The sequence below is a fragment of the Solea solea genome, chromosome 7 (genome assembly GCF_958295425.1).
Source record: "Solea solea chromosome 7, fSolSol10.1, whole genome shotgun sequence".
Lineage (NCBI taxonomy): Eukaryota > Metazoa > Chordata > Actinopteri > Pleuronectiformes > Soleidae > Solea > Solea solea.
This window is the reverse complement of record NC_081140.1, coordinates 1,642,307-1,657,027: the sequence shown is the minus strand read 5'-3', so window position 1 is coordinate 1,657,027 and position 14,721 is coordinate 1,642,307. Positions and strand designations below refer to the sequence as shown.

The 14,721-nt window shown below is 42.7% G+C and overlaps 1 protein-coding gene and 1 long non-coding RNA gene across 2 annotated transcripts; one reads left to right on the top strand and one right to left on the bottom strand.

Annotated features, from left to right (window-relative positions):
• The first annotated feature begins 7,175 nt into the window (after positions 1-7,175).
• On the top strand, positions 7,176-9,023 carry LOC131462456 (uncharacterized). The gene is made up of 4 exons (XR_009240880.1): positions 7,176-7,256; positions 7,867-8,017; positions 8,573-8,668; positions 8,750-9,023. It is a non-coding gene; the product is annotated as an uncharacterized LOC131462456 (long non-coding RNA).
• A 3,248-nt stretch (positions 9,024-12,271) lies between these two features.
• Positions 12,272-13,629, bottom strand: LOC131462453 (retinol-binding protein 2-like). The gene is made up of 4 exons (XM_058633696.1): positions 13,490-13,629; positions 12,813-12,991; positions 12,606-12,707; positions 12,272-12,411 (listed from the first exon to the last, which is right to left on the bottom strand). Exons 1-4 carry the CDS (start codon positions 13,560-13,562, stop codon positions 12,358-12,360), a joined length of 408 nt encoding a protein of 135 aa, XP_058489679.1. The 5' UTR covers positions 13,563-13,629; the 3' UTR covers positions 12,272-12,357.
• Between the last annotated feature and the right edge of the window lie 1,092 nt (positions 13,630-14,721).

Here is a 14,721-nt window from a genome sequence, read left to right as displayed (position 1 = left end):
CTTTAAGATAGTACGAAGCTGTGCCAGGGTGAGGTCTGACTTTATCTCTAACATATCACGGAGACTTAGACCTGGGCTTATGGCCCTGACAACAGCCTCAATAATCTCTGCCTCACCATGATTTCTTTTCAGTCCCATTTCAATTTTGGTGGACCAGGTTAGAGTAGGACAGCTTGTCTCTTTGGCCCCTTTCTCCAATCTGGCCATTAATTTTAAACTCCCTTCGTATGGTTACTTCAGGTGGCTGAGTTGCAGATGAAATAGCTAGTTTGGGGCTCGGACCCTGGCTGGGTCCTTGGGAAGTCATTTTATGCGTCAGCCTGGCCATTTCCTCCTCCAATCTTTTTGTGGAGGTCTGGAAGCTCAGCTGCAGTGCTGTATACTGTTCTTGTAGGCTGACCAATGCTTCAGCATCTTTACTGGTGTTTTCCTTCACAACATCCCTTCCTTCCATTTCCTCAGCGCTCTTTATCAACTTGACCAGGAATGCATATGTTACCTCCTCTTCCTCCTCTTCTATTGCTATATCTACTGCTTCATTTATTGCTCTGATCAGCGTGTGCTTTTTTGTCTGTCTTTCAGTTAAAATCTTAGCTTGCAAACACACCTCTTGTAGCTGCTCAAATTTTAACTGCACCAGGATCTCATTCAGTTGATCTTGCAGTCGCTCCAGCTCCATAGTTGCGTTTCTTCTGCAATCTCACACTGCTTCTCTGTAGCACGGCTGATCCCACTTCTGACACCAAATTTTGTTGCACACTTCAATAAAGACGCAGTGTGGCTTCATTCACATTCTTTACTGGACAGTCTGGAAATACACATGGCAATACACATCATTACGTTTCTGTCCAGCCGGATGCAGGTTATACCCTGTGTGCATCGGCTGTGTTTTCCATGTTAGTTTGAACATATATACAGACACATATCACTGGCTGAGCGGCTAACGTGGCTCATCATACATCATACAGTCATACTCATCATACAGTTAGCATTAGCTTTACCATTAGCGTCAGCTTCGGAGTTACAGGGATAACTTACAACAAAACAGAATTTAAAATGACAGGAATACTCGGCCAACTTCCTCGCCACCTTTATAACTCTGTGGTGTTACTCTTTGATATGTCTATTTTACCCGTTTCTCTTCTGCTTACCTGGAAATACACATGGCAATACACATCGTTATGTTTCTGTCCAGCCGGATGCAGGTTATACCCTGTGTGCATCGGCTGTGTTTTCCCTTGACAGAGTTACTCATTTGCGGGGATACTCCCTCTTGTGGCGTAAATGCGCCACTACACCCCTGTATTGCCTGATTGCAGAAACTAGAGCACAGTGATTCTTTTAGATAAAACAGAAAATATTAATAACATGAAATATTAAATAACAAAAAGATATGGGTGTCCATTTTTATAACAATCTGAACTTATTGTCCTCACATCTATCTCTGCAGCCAAACAATCTTTCTATCAGACTAAAATTCAATCCTCTTTCTCTAACCCCAAAAAACTTTTCTCGATCTTCTCTAACCTCCTTGACCCCCCCACCCCCCCTCCTCCCTTCTACCAATTCACTTTGTCAACTACTTCACAAAAAAAGTAGATGACATTCGCTCGTCTTTCTCAACCCCACCTCCTGATCTCACCACTCTACCAACCACACATTCAGCTCCTTCTCTATCCTCTTTCACCCCTCTATCTCAGGATCAAGTTCTTTCCCTAATAACCTCTGCCCGCTCCACCTCCTGCCCCCTTGACCCTATCCCCTCTCACCTTCTTCAGTCAATTGCTTCTGATCTTCTTCCTTTCCTCACCCACCTCATTAACACATCTCTATCATCTGGTTGCTTTCCGGACTCTCTTAAAGAGGCCAGAGTGACCCCCCTCCTTAAAAAACCCACCCTTGACCCGTCTGAAGTAAATAACTACAGACCTGTCTCTCTTCTTCCTTTTCTCTCCAAAACTCTGGAGCATGCTATCTTTAATCAACTCTCCTCCTACCTTCACCGGAACAACCTTCTTGATCCTCTTCAGTCTGGTTTTAAAGCAGGTCACTCGACCGAAACTGCACTTCTTGCTGTCACTGAGCAACTCCACACTGCCAGGGCTGCCTCTCTCTCCTCTGTGCTCATCCTCTTGGACCTTTCTGCAGCGTTTGACACAGTTAACCACCAGATCCTTACTTCCTCCCTTCAAGAACTAGGTGTCTCAGGATCTGCACTTACCCTACTCTCGTCCTATCTTCAAAACCGAACATACAGAGTAACCTGGAGAGGATCTGTGTCGGAACCCTGTCCTCTAGCTACTGGGGTCCCTCAGGGTTCTGTCTTGGGCCCTCTCCTCTTCTCTCTATACACCAACTCTCTTGGTTCTGTTATTCTCTCTCATGGTTTTTCCTATCACAGCTACGCCGACGACACCCAACTTATTCTCTCTTTTCCCAGCTCCGACACACATGTAGCAGAACGGATCTCCGCTTGTCTGACCGACATCTCTCAGTGGATGTCTGACCATCACCTGAAACTCAATCTCAACAAGACTGAGTTACTTTTTCTCCCAGGAAAGGGCTCTCCCACCACAGACCTAACCATCACCCTCGACAACTCTGTGGTAACTCCGTCTCATACCGCAAGGAACCTGGGTGTGACACTTGATGACCATCTCTCCCTCACTGCCAACATTGCTGCAACAGCTCGATCTTGCAGATACATGTTGTACAACATCAGAAGGATACGGCCTCTTCTAACCCAGAAGGCGGCACAGGTTCTGGTCCAGGCTCTTGTCATCTCACGCTTGGATTACTGCAACTCCCTCCTGGCTGGTCTCCCTGCGTGTGCCATACGACCCCTGCAACTCATCCAGAACGCAGCAGCTCGACTGGTCTTCAACTTACCAAAATTCTCCCACACTACACCTCTCCTCCGCTCCCTTCACTGGCTTCCTGTAGCTGCTCGCATCCGCTTCAAGACTCTAGTGCTTGCGTTCCATGCTACAAACGGATCCGGTCCAGCCTACATCCAGGACATGATCAAAACCTACAACCCAGCCCGCCCACTACGCTCTGCATCGGCAAACCGGCTCGCTGCCCCCTCACTGAGAGGATCGCAGAGGCATTTACAGAACTCGAGACTGTTCACTGTCCTCGCTCCCAAATGGTGGAACGAGCTCCCCATCGACATCCGGACAGCGGAAAGTCTCCACATCTTCCGCCGCCGACTAAAAACACATTTCTTCCGACTCTACCTCGACTAAGACGATGACGAGGATGACAAAAAAAAAAAAAAAACTATACATCGCACTTACGACTAGCACTTCATAGTTTGGTTCACTTGAAGCTCTTACTTACTTCTAGCTCTTATTTGTACCCAAATGTTTAAATGCACTTATTGTAAGTCGCTTTGGATAAAAGCGTCTGCTAAATGACATGTAATGTAATGTAATGTAATGTTGTCCGACATCGATTGTGCGTACCTACACACAGACTTAACAATAACTTTAGTGACCTCCGATAGGCGTAATCGGGTGTCATTACTGCCGACATGAATAATAAATTTACTGAATTTACGATTCTCTGTAGCCGGCAGTTTCAGATAAGACTCTATGTCGCCCGCTCTGGCCCCGGGAAAACACCTGACTGTGGTCGCTGGCGTTGCTATTTTCACGTTCCTCAGGATGGAGTCACCAATTACCAGAGTTGGTTTCTCAGTCTGTGTGGTGCTGAGAGGGGAAAACTTGTTTGAGGTGTGAACAGTTTGGTGGTGGACAGGACTCTTAGGCTTAACACTACAGTCACCCAGCTGCCCTGTTTGTCTCCCGGCTGCACGGGAGCTGCTGAGGGAGCTAATGCTATGTGGTCCGCACCGACTACAGGGGACTGGCTAACTGATTTAGCTTCTATGGTGCGGAGCTGAGTTTCTACCTCACTAAGCCTTGTCTCCACCCTAGCCAGTAAGCTACACTTTTTACAAGTACTTTTATCGCTAAAGGAGGCAGAGGAGTAGCTAAACATGTGGCACACAACACAGGAGAGAGCAGGAGAAGGAGAGGGAGAGAACGAAGCCATCGCGGCTTAGCTAACTTGTTACGCTAGCAAAGAAAGAAACACCGTACGTGATCTATGTAAATGATAGAGTTTAAGCAAAAGTAGCGAGTTAAAGTATTAGTCTTAGTACTAGTATTAGTAATAAAACAGTCAGTTCTCCGATATCTGCCTTCATGTCGTTTGTTGGGCAATATTGTAGTTGTATTTGCCCATTCTGCACACATTCACGGATGTAATGGTAGCAAATGTCCATGTGCTTTGTCCTTGAATGATCAAATGGATTCTTTGCGATTGCAATGGCTCCTTGGTTGTCCTCCAGGACCACGACAGGCATAGCATCCAGCCCAAGATCATTCAGCAGTCATCCAAGCCAGATACATTCCTGTGCTGCTTGGCTCAGTGCAACATACTCGGCTTCTGCTGTTGACAGTGCAACTGTTGCTTGTTTCTTGCTGAGCAAACTCACTGGTCCTCCACCCAGCAAAAACACATTACCTGTGGTTGAACAGCAGTCATCTTGGTCACCAGCCCAGTCAGCATCTGAGAACCCGATCAAAGTTCCAGAATTTGACTGCTCATACTTTAGGGCAAGGTTCAATGTACCCTTCAGGTATCGAAGAATTCTCTTCACAGCCGTCAGATGTGCAGTGTTTGGTGTGTTCCTGACCTGGTTTGATGTACCCCCTCTGGTTGCTCCATGTAGATTTCCTCTTCCAGGTGTCCACTTAGGAATGCAGTTACTACATCCATTTGATGCACATGTAGATTATTCTGAACGGCGAAGGACAGCAATGTACGAATTGAGCTGAATCGTACCACAGGTGAAAAAGTCTCATCAAAGTCAGCACCATACCTCTGTGAGTACCCCTTGGCGACAAGTCTGCACTTGTATCTTTCCACTTTTCCATCACTATGATGCTTGACTTTGAACACCCATCTTGATCCTATGGCCTGTCGATCTCTTGGTTAATCCACCAAGTCCCAAGTCTCATTTTCCAGCAGCGACTCATATTCCAGGTCAGTCGCTTCCTGCCATTCCTTTACTTCAGGGCTCATCATTGCTTCTTTCAGTGTGCTTGGTTCTGTGACATGACAAACATTGGCATAATGTTCAGTCACCATGTCAGCAAATTCTTCTTATTCATATCGCTTTGGAGGCTTTTTGATTCTGCTGCCCTCTCTAGCAGCTCCATCGACAGTGACCTTGTGACCTTGTCACAGTCTCTCATCTGTATTCAAGACAACTTCATTCTCTGAACAAGAAATTGCACCTTCCTGTTTCCATCCAAAGTCTGATTCATTAAAGATGACATCCCGGTGAATTAGAATCCTCCTTTTTTTCTTCATGCAGCAAGCGGTAGCCCTTGGCATTATTTGCATAGCCCATGAAACGCAGCTTCACAGCTTTCTTGTCCAGTTTTCTTCTTTCTGTGTCTGGCACATATGCTTATGCTACACAACCAAACACCTTCATGTGACTCATGTCCGGTTTTTTCCCGCTCCATCTCTGGTAGGGTGTCTCTTGCTTCAGAACAGATGTGGGCAGCCTGTTCTGTATGTAAGCTGCAGTTGCTTCTACCCAGTACATGTTTAATAGTTTAGCATGGGAGAGCATACTTCTAGCTGCTTCTATCAATGTCATATTTCTGCCACACCATTTTGCTGTGGTGAATGAGGTACAGTCATCGCATGGTGGATACCTTGAGCCTTTAAAGGGAACATATTATACCCTATTTCTCCAAGTTAAAATAGTTCCCTGGTGTCCTAATGAACATGTCTGTGACATGCTTTGGTCAAAATACCATAAGGATGAAGAACCATAGCAGTTCAATAACCCTGCTAAACCTGCCCCTTTCAGAACGCTCGGTTTTGTGCCTGGTCCCTTTATATGCAAATGAGACACAGGCAAACACACGCCCACTTCTTCCGGGGGGTTTCTGATTTGTCCTTTTTACTGCGCTCACTCAGCTCAGCTCCTGTTCCCTCCGCTCCATTCCTCTCCGCCTCCCTCCACTAGTTCTCTGACAATATCAACATGGCAGCGAGAGTGTCGTCACAGGAAGAGACGTCCGACACAAGGATCAAGCCGAACACTGACCAACTGTAAATCAGTTAAAAACATTTAGAGACAGCACCGCTGATCGCTGCATAAACTGCTGCTGTATGTGACTGTATCAGACTGAGTCTGTGCTCCGGTCATGGTGGACGTACTGAACAAATATTTTTAATTAGGACGTGTTAGAATGGTCAGTTATGACCTCTATTTGACCTTTTCTTAAAAATGTGTGTGTTTGTACGTCGGTGAAATACAGTCGCTGACTTTATCCGGCACATTAGCTTCATATATAAACTCCTCTGAGGCTGGAAGTTTGTGTAAAACACTGTGCTCCACTGTGCAGCCACCAACAGCACACTTGTCCCTCCGTGTTGACATAATACCGCTCTTCCTCCCTCGCCTGCACTCTCGCATTTTATAGGGACAAGGTGGAGCTAAGGTCGAGCTCTCTAAGTAAACTTCCTGCTGGGGTGGTAACATTCGCGGTGAAATGCGCATTCTGTTGTCACAATGCGCATGGAATTCAACATCACGTGTTTTATCGCCTATACTTACACTAAGGGGGAACACGAAAAATGGACTGAGTATTGTTTTTCCACACTTTGGCGACTGGTAGGGCCTCCAGAGTCCCAAATATAAGTATTAAAATGATTAAAAAGTTGATTTTGAAACTCCCTGGAGGTGTATTCTACACCTTTATCTGTTCTTAGTCTTGTAAGTTTCTCACCGCACTCATTGGAGAATGTTTTCTCAAATTCCTCCATTTGCTCGGAACTTCACTTTTCTGTTTCATAACGTATACCTTGCAGCATCGAGAGTAGTCATCAATAAAAGTCACAAAGTACTTTGATCTACCTGTGTAACTGAAACTTGGTTACATAAAGAAGATTACGTTAGTCTAAATGAGTCAACTCCACCCACTCATGCTAATACCCATATTCCGAGAAGGGTCTAGCTGCAGACCCGCAGACCACTCAACGAAACGCCCCTTTACTCAACGAAACAATCCTTTACTCAACGAAACCCCCTCACACTACACGACACTCTGATTGGGTCTCAAGAGACTGCGTCTGAAACGTGATGAAGTTTACGTTGACCGAGTATGAAGAGAGAACCCGAAAAAGTAACACGGGAAAAACACGGGAAAATGACGGAGGAAAAGGTAAGAATGGATAAAAAACACATTTAGATATTTAACACTGGATGAATCGTCATTATTTGTATCCATTAAATCAATTAAGTGCGGTTTATTAACCAGTAATGTCTGCATGCTGTAACGACAGCGATTGTAATAGCAAGCAAGACGCAGCGATTTTCTCCCTTTTTTTCTTTTCTCCCTTTTTTCTTTTATTTATATGTACAGGTTATAACATTGACAATATAACATTGTCTCATTTTCAACCAAGAAACGTATAAGATAAACTATATGATCTCTATATATTAGTATTTATCTGTTTTTAATCTTTAAATGACTCTGACAAGTTGCACACAGCTTTGCTAATTTGAAAACGTGTGACCTCAGTTCTACAATTGTTAAGATAAAAGATTTGATGATGAATAATATTTTTCATGTTTAGAAATTAGAAGTTCTGTTGAATCACAGTCAACAGTGTCATTTGATTTGATTTATTTCAGTTAGCCTGCTTATATTTTAGGACAGGGAAAGTCTTAAAGGCAAATGCAGTCCAGTTCATTACTACTTGATTCTGGATTAAAAATGTTTCTATGTTAAAAATACAAAATACAATTTTAATTTACATTTTCTCTTATAGAGCAACACTACGTTCAGTGAAGGAGCAGACCCTGAGCTGAGGAGATGCGACTCGGACACTTATCAGTGTCTGATCTGCACAAAAAAGGGGAGCTATGCAAAGCTTGTGTCCCATCTGCAAGGACACCAAAGGTCAATGGTGGAGTACGGTGGTAAATCCTAAATTATCAAATATTTTTTCATTTCAACGCTGAAAGGCTTTAATTTCCCCATGAGCCTTATGTATTATGAAATGTGATGTTATTTCTGTTTGTCCTGACCATGGATAACTGTGACCATCAAACTATTCAACTCATCCATTTGAGTATCGGAAACTCAAAATAAGTAAAGTAAAGTAAACTAATGCTGGAGCCATTTCATCTATGTGTACTGTACTTCATGTGTGTAGAATCTTAAGTCAATGTGTATTTTATTTTCACTCTTGTTGAGAATTTAGATATTGAGAAAAAGTTTCAAGATTCCTGCATTTTTATAGATGCCCCTGATAATAATGATTGTTCTCAGAAGTAATGTAACAATTTGCCTCTCAGACAGGCTTATCTGTATATCCATTTAGGGCAGTGATGTTACTGTGGCCAAACAAGTTGCCAGCCAGGATGACACCTCTTATCAGAGGAAGTGCAAATAATCAGGGAAAGAAAATGTCTTATTCAAAGTTCTTAATCACATGTATTCAGTGTTGCATATTATGTGTCATTTAATTTTAGGAAAGGGCCCAACAAGCCCAACAGAAGCGACGCGAGGCATGTTGTCTGTTAACCAGTGTAATCACAGAGGATCAGGGCATGCTGCAACACCTTAAAGTGAGTGACAATGGCAATTAGTGTGGTGTTTGTGTATTTGTATATGAATACCCAAACTAAAATCCTATACATTTTTTATAGAACATCATCACAGGCAACACAGTGTCTCCTTGGGCCAAGAAACAGGACAGGGTCATCCTTCTTTTTGAAGATGATGAACAAGTGGACAAAGTCATGCACTTCTTGTCTGAAGTACTCAAACGTACTGAGACAGACAAGAAGTCTGCAGATCCAGTGGCATTCGTAATGGATGTACTTTTGCCAGAGGTGAGATCTCAGACACTGACACGCCCTCGGAGCTGTTCACTCCATCTCCCTGGGCAAAGCCAAGGAGATGTACATGCGTGGCACAGAGTTTGACTCAAGGTAAGCCGGATAGTTTAGGAAACTGTTAATCCAATTTTCAGTTTATATCTTATTATGTATTTGAGTGTCTTTAACGACTTCATTATTTTGCTATATCATTTTGTCTTGTCAGCGAGATAACCCAGCTTGGGGAACCGCTTCAGAGCCACATTTCCTCAAAAGCGAGGCAGAAACTGGATAGCTTCCTGAGCAATTACAAGAAAGCCTTGGAGTGTGAGGAATTCCTCAGGCGCCTGTAATCCCTGGGTGTCTGCTGGATAGTCTGTTGTGTATAAAATAAAGAAAATATATCATTCATCACTTGTATTCATTACATGGATTTGAAAGTTATACAACTTTCTGTGCAGAATCAAGGGTGTCAGTGCATTTGTTTTACTTTCATCAAAAGACCTACTGATGTCCAACTGGCTGGGTTTGATTCAGATACCAATGTTTCACATATCTTCCTGGAAATAGGTAACATCTCCTTAATGACATACTCAGCAGATCTTGTCTACTTAACTTCTGTCTACCACCACCTGGACCACACCAGCACAGAATTTTAGGAGGGTTTCTTTCAGGTTAAAAACCTGATCAAGTAGACTTTTATTAGTTCTAATCGTTGTTCTGTCCAGTTGAACAACATGTCAAACTACAGACTAATAAGACATTCAATAAATGTAGGCCTATATTAAACACACCTTTTTGTAACATACAGGTTGCCATGATGTTGGAAGTTTGCAAAAACAAATGAAATTATTCAAAGTGTGTGTTCAAAGTGGAATTTGTGATATTATATTGTATAAACGTGATATTATATTGTATAAACATTGTATAAACGTGATATTATATTGTATAAACGTGATAATTATATTGTATAAACGTGATATTATATTGTATAAACGTGATAATTATATCACATAAACGTGATATTATATTGTATAAACGTGATAATTATATCACATAAACGTGATACTATATTGTATAAACGTGATAATTATATCACAAAAACGTGATACTATATTGTGTAAACGTGATGTTCAAAGAACTTTTCCAATCGGCATTTATATATTTAACATTTCATACTTTACAAAGTGACATTAATTATTCACAAATTTCACAGAAAGTACATTTCTGTGTTCATAAAAGTCAACACGAGTATTTATTCTTCTCTATTCCTGTCGCACACTGGGATAAAAGTCTCTTGTCAACAAGTGTCTATGAGATACGCGTGTGTAAATAAAGTTTCAATAAAAGAAGACGTTATCACGTTAGTAAACGTCATCACGTTAGAGTTGCCTTTAATGTGACCTATAATCTGTACAATGCAATTGAAAAACAAACAGAAATCTATCAGGGAGGGGAAGTAATAATAAACAACTGAGATAATGTGGTTGCATAAGTGTGCACACCCTTTAATAACTGTGAATGCTGCTGTGTTCAGATTTAACACAGATTTAACCAGGTAAAGTGCCTCTGATCAACCCCAAATCAAGTTCAGCTGTTCAGACTTTTCCTGACATTTTTGCAGCCACATCTTCCAGCACAAGCCATGGTCTGCAGAGAGCTTCCAACGCATCAGAGGGATCTCATTATTCAAAGATATCAGTCAGGTGAAGGCTACAACAGAATTTCCAAGGAATTAAATACCATGGAACACAGTGAAGACCGTCGTCATCAAGTGGAGAAAATATGGCACAACAGTGACATTAATAAGAACAGGACGTCCGTCCAAAATTGACGATGAGACGATAAGAAAAATGAACTGAAAGTACTGGCTGTGTAGTACATGTGACAACAATCTCCCATCTTCTTCATATGTCTGGGCTATGGGGTAGGATGGCAAGACGGAAGCCTTATCTTACAAAGAAAAACATCCAAGCTCGGCTTAATATTGCAAAAAGACATCTGAAATCTCCCAAACACATGTGGGAAAATGTGTTATGGTCTGATGAAACCAAGACTGAACTTTCTGGACATAATTCCAAAAGGTAAATTGGTGCAAAAACAACACTGCTCATCACCAAAAGAACACCATACCTACAGTGAAGCATGGTGGTGGCAGCATCATGCTTTGGGGCTGTTTTCCTTCAGCTGGAAGTGGGGCCTGAGTCAGGGTGGAGGTAATTATGAACAGTTCCAAATACCAGTCAGTGTTGGCCTTCTGTTAGAAAGCTGAAGATGAAGAGGAACTTCATCTTTCAGCATGACAATGACCCAAAGCACACATCTAAATCGACAAAATAATGGCTTCACCGGAATAAGATTGAGGCTTTGGAATGGCACAGCCAGAGTCCAGACCTGAATCCCATCCAACATCTGTGGGGTGATCTGAAGAGGGCTGTGCACAGGAGATGCCCTCGCCATCTGTCAGGTTTGGAGCGGTTTTGCAAAGAAGAGTGGGCAAATATTGCCACATCAACATGTGCCACGCTGATAGGCTCCTGCCCAAAAAGACTGAGTGCTGTAATAAAAGCCACAGGTGCTGCAACAAAGTATTAGTTTAAGGGTGTGCATATTTATGCAACCAGGTTATTTGAAGTTTTTATTTTATATTTTCCCCTTTAAAGGTTTCAGTTTGTTTTTCAATTGCATTGTACAGGTTATAGGTCACATTAAAGGTGGAAGAAGTTGTGAAATGATTTATCTTTTTTTTTACAGGACAAAAACCTGGCATTTGAACAGGGGTGTGTAGACTTTTTATATCCACTGTATATATACACTATGTATAACTATAGTTTATTGCATTTATGAAATTTAAGAACTACAAAAATAAAACTGACATTGCAATTTTTACCTAAAGAAATGAAGAAGAAAAAAACACTGGACACAGAACTATGTACACATCTGTGAGTCTTTGTGGGAAATTAATACAATAAAAAACCTACTTTGAAATAAATAAAACTATATTTGGAATGTATGTAGTTCATGATGACTTTATTTAAGTGTTGGGAATGGCTTCCCATGTTTTAAACACTAGATAATATAGAGAATATTAATATAGCATTTGATGTAGACATAGGATATGCTGCATATTTTAGTTCTAAAAAACCTTTATTCGTTTTCCTCGCTACAGGGAGCCACTGCTGAGGGCCTGAAGACCACATGTGGGTCTAGAGCCCCAGGTTGCAGACCCCTGCCCTAGTTAACATGGTCAGGATTCTGGAGCTCTTACAACTAAGACTTCAAACCACCAGTCTGTCAAAGAGCTGCACATAATCCCATCTGTGTCTGAAGAACTTTGTCCAAGTAAAGTCACACATTTCATGTCCGTGGTTTATTACAAGTCTCCACAGTCACAGTATAAATAGACAGTTTGGTTGCAGGCGAGTGCTGTTCCCATGTTATTGTGCCTTCTTGAACACTTGGTGGCAGACTTTGTCGAGTGCAGTGAGTTCCTGAAAGAGGAGACGCAGACCTTTACACACACAAGTCCACATGTCTCTCTCAGTTGCATAATCAGGCTGCGCTTTAAGCTCTGTTTCTTCACACAGTGATTCATTAACTTTTATTGTTATTGAACAATAAAAGAGACTAATGAGTCTGATCAAACTGCAGGCTGTTCTGGGTCTAATACTGCTGTGATTCTCACCAGGTGTAGCATGTCTCCCTCGATCCACTGTTTCCAGCCACGGTTTTCCTTCTCCCCCCTCTGAACACACACCAGCTTGTCTCCATCCCAGTTCACAAGTGTCTGTTCCGTCAAACACACACAAAAAAAACAACGATCAAAACATCGATCATGATTTTTCTGGCTATCATCATCATCATCATCATCAAAACCAGGAAATAGTCCCACCATGACTGTCCTGCCGTCCAGGGCCTTTACGTGCTCCTCAAACTCCTGTCCCACCGTGAAGTTGACCTCGTAGTTTCTGAAGGTGCTCAGCGTCTTTGTCTCAAACTTGTCTCCGTCCTGGACGATGATTTTGCTCTGATGCAGATGGACAGCAATCTTTCTGGTGGCAAAGTCGATGTCTGCAAAACACAGGATGTCGATGGATCGCGTCAAAGGTCGCACGGTGAAGCCCGTCACACAATTTAGGCTTATGCCAGAAAGACTGTTCACATATTCATTTAGCCCACCATTCATTGTCTTGTCATCATACGTTTACCCATCTACATTTAGTTTTTGAGCCGTTTCCATGAGGATGTAGAAGTTTAGCAGAGGGCTGGACAGACCTGGAGCCAGCGCCTGATCCAGACCGTCTTATCTTTCATTGAATGAAGTGGCTGAAGGAGTGAATCAATATTTATTTGGCACGATAAAAGAGCATGGAAGGGTAACTTGGCCTGATTGCAGCTTGATGAGGAAAGTACGCATTCTTTGTGATCTTTCTCCGTTAGTCTCACCCCTCTTCCTCCTCTCTCTCACTCTCCTTCTAGATTATCCCTCATAATGTATCCCTGTTGTTAGTGACACATGTAGTCACACTCTTCCCCTTTTAAAGCATTAGATGTCCGCGTTCAACTCACCAAGGGCTTTCATGATGTCCTCAAAGTTCTCATTGCTCACCATCTCCCAGCGACCGCTGTAGTCTACAGGCATTTTGGAGTGGAGCGTGGAGGAAGAAGTTTGCTTTTAGGGTTAGCTTTTCACACTGAGACACACTGTTCAGTGGGCCGTGCCCTTTATATATATACAGTGTGTGTGTGTGTGTGTGTAGGCCAAAGGACAGGGTCCGCCTGATAATTCTCTCAGCACAGTTTCTGCATGCATTTGTTCGTACATCATAAAGTTCAAGCTTGAATGCGTTACGTGCATCGTAAGGCCAGTTCTTCTAAACGCTCTCTTAGCCGCACTCGTGTGTAGATTCTGCACATGCTCCCCGTGTCTGCTTCTGTGTGCACATTGATTTGGAAGCACTTAAAAGAGCCTGCTGTCTCATTTTCTCTGCTTCATCAATTACTCATTCCAGTGGAGAGGGAGAGAGGAGAGTGCCAATCCCTTTGCAGGGGGAAGGAATTTTCAAATCCAGTCCAGTGCTATTACAATCCATTAGGAACTTCATTTGTGAAGAAGCATCATGATGTAAAATGCATTTGTATCACAGCAATGTTTGCTGTACTGCACAATGCACAAAGTCCCCAGAACAGTGATTATATAGAGTTGACATTAAAGGGGCTGTTATATGAAAGTGTGGTTGTAAAGTCAGCCCTGTCTGTGCTGTGTGTGACCCTGGACACGGAGGCTCACACCCAGCCAGCATGTCCCCCATAAGTGTGGGGGTAAGTCCCCATATGTGGACCCCATAAGGTTTATATCCGGGCTGACGATAAGGATCCCAAGCGGGTTTGTCCGTGGTTTCCATAATTTGAAAGATGCCATCTTTAATCCAATGCCCACTTACTACCGACTTTGTACCCAGGTACAAAATGCTAAATGGGTAAGGGGCGGGGCCACCACGGAAACATGCACAAACCCACTTGGGACCCTTATGGCGCTTTTCCATGATACATATCTAGAACTACTCGACTCGAGATGTTGTTTTAATTTATCTACAGTTCAGCCATTTTTGGTTGACATCACCTCACAGTAGAGTCGAGTCGAGTTAACCCTTATGTGGCCCACAGAGGGAGGCCTCACCTGAATCCTCATCCAATACAGTCCCTGACAAAAGTCTTGTCACATTTTGTAGAAATAAACAGCTCATAACCTAACTTTGAATTAATCCATTGGTTTTAGAAATGGCTCCTATGGAAGCTAA

Bases quoted from the DNA above. Each gene is read 5' to 3' on its own strand.
- LOC131462453 (XM_058633696.1), bottom strand. From the start codon at position 13,562: ATGCCTGTAGACTACAGCGGTCGCTGGGAGATGGTGAGCAATGAGAAC. The intron at 12,992-13,489 runs GTGAGTTGAACG...TGTGTTTTGCAG, and splicing joins GGACATCATGAAAGCCCTTG to ACATCGACTTTGCCACCAGA. The intron at 12,708-12,812 runs GTGGGACTATTT...TTGACGGAACAG, and splicing joins TGGACGGCAGGACAGTCATG to ACACTTGTGAACTGGGATGG.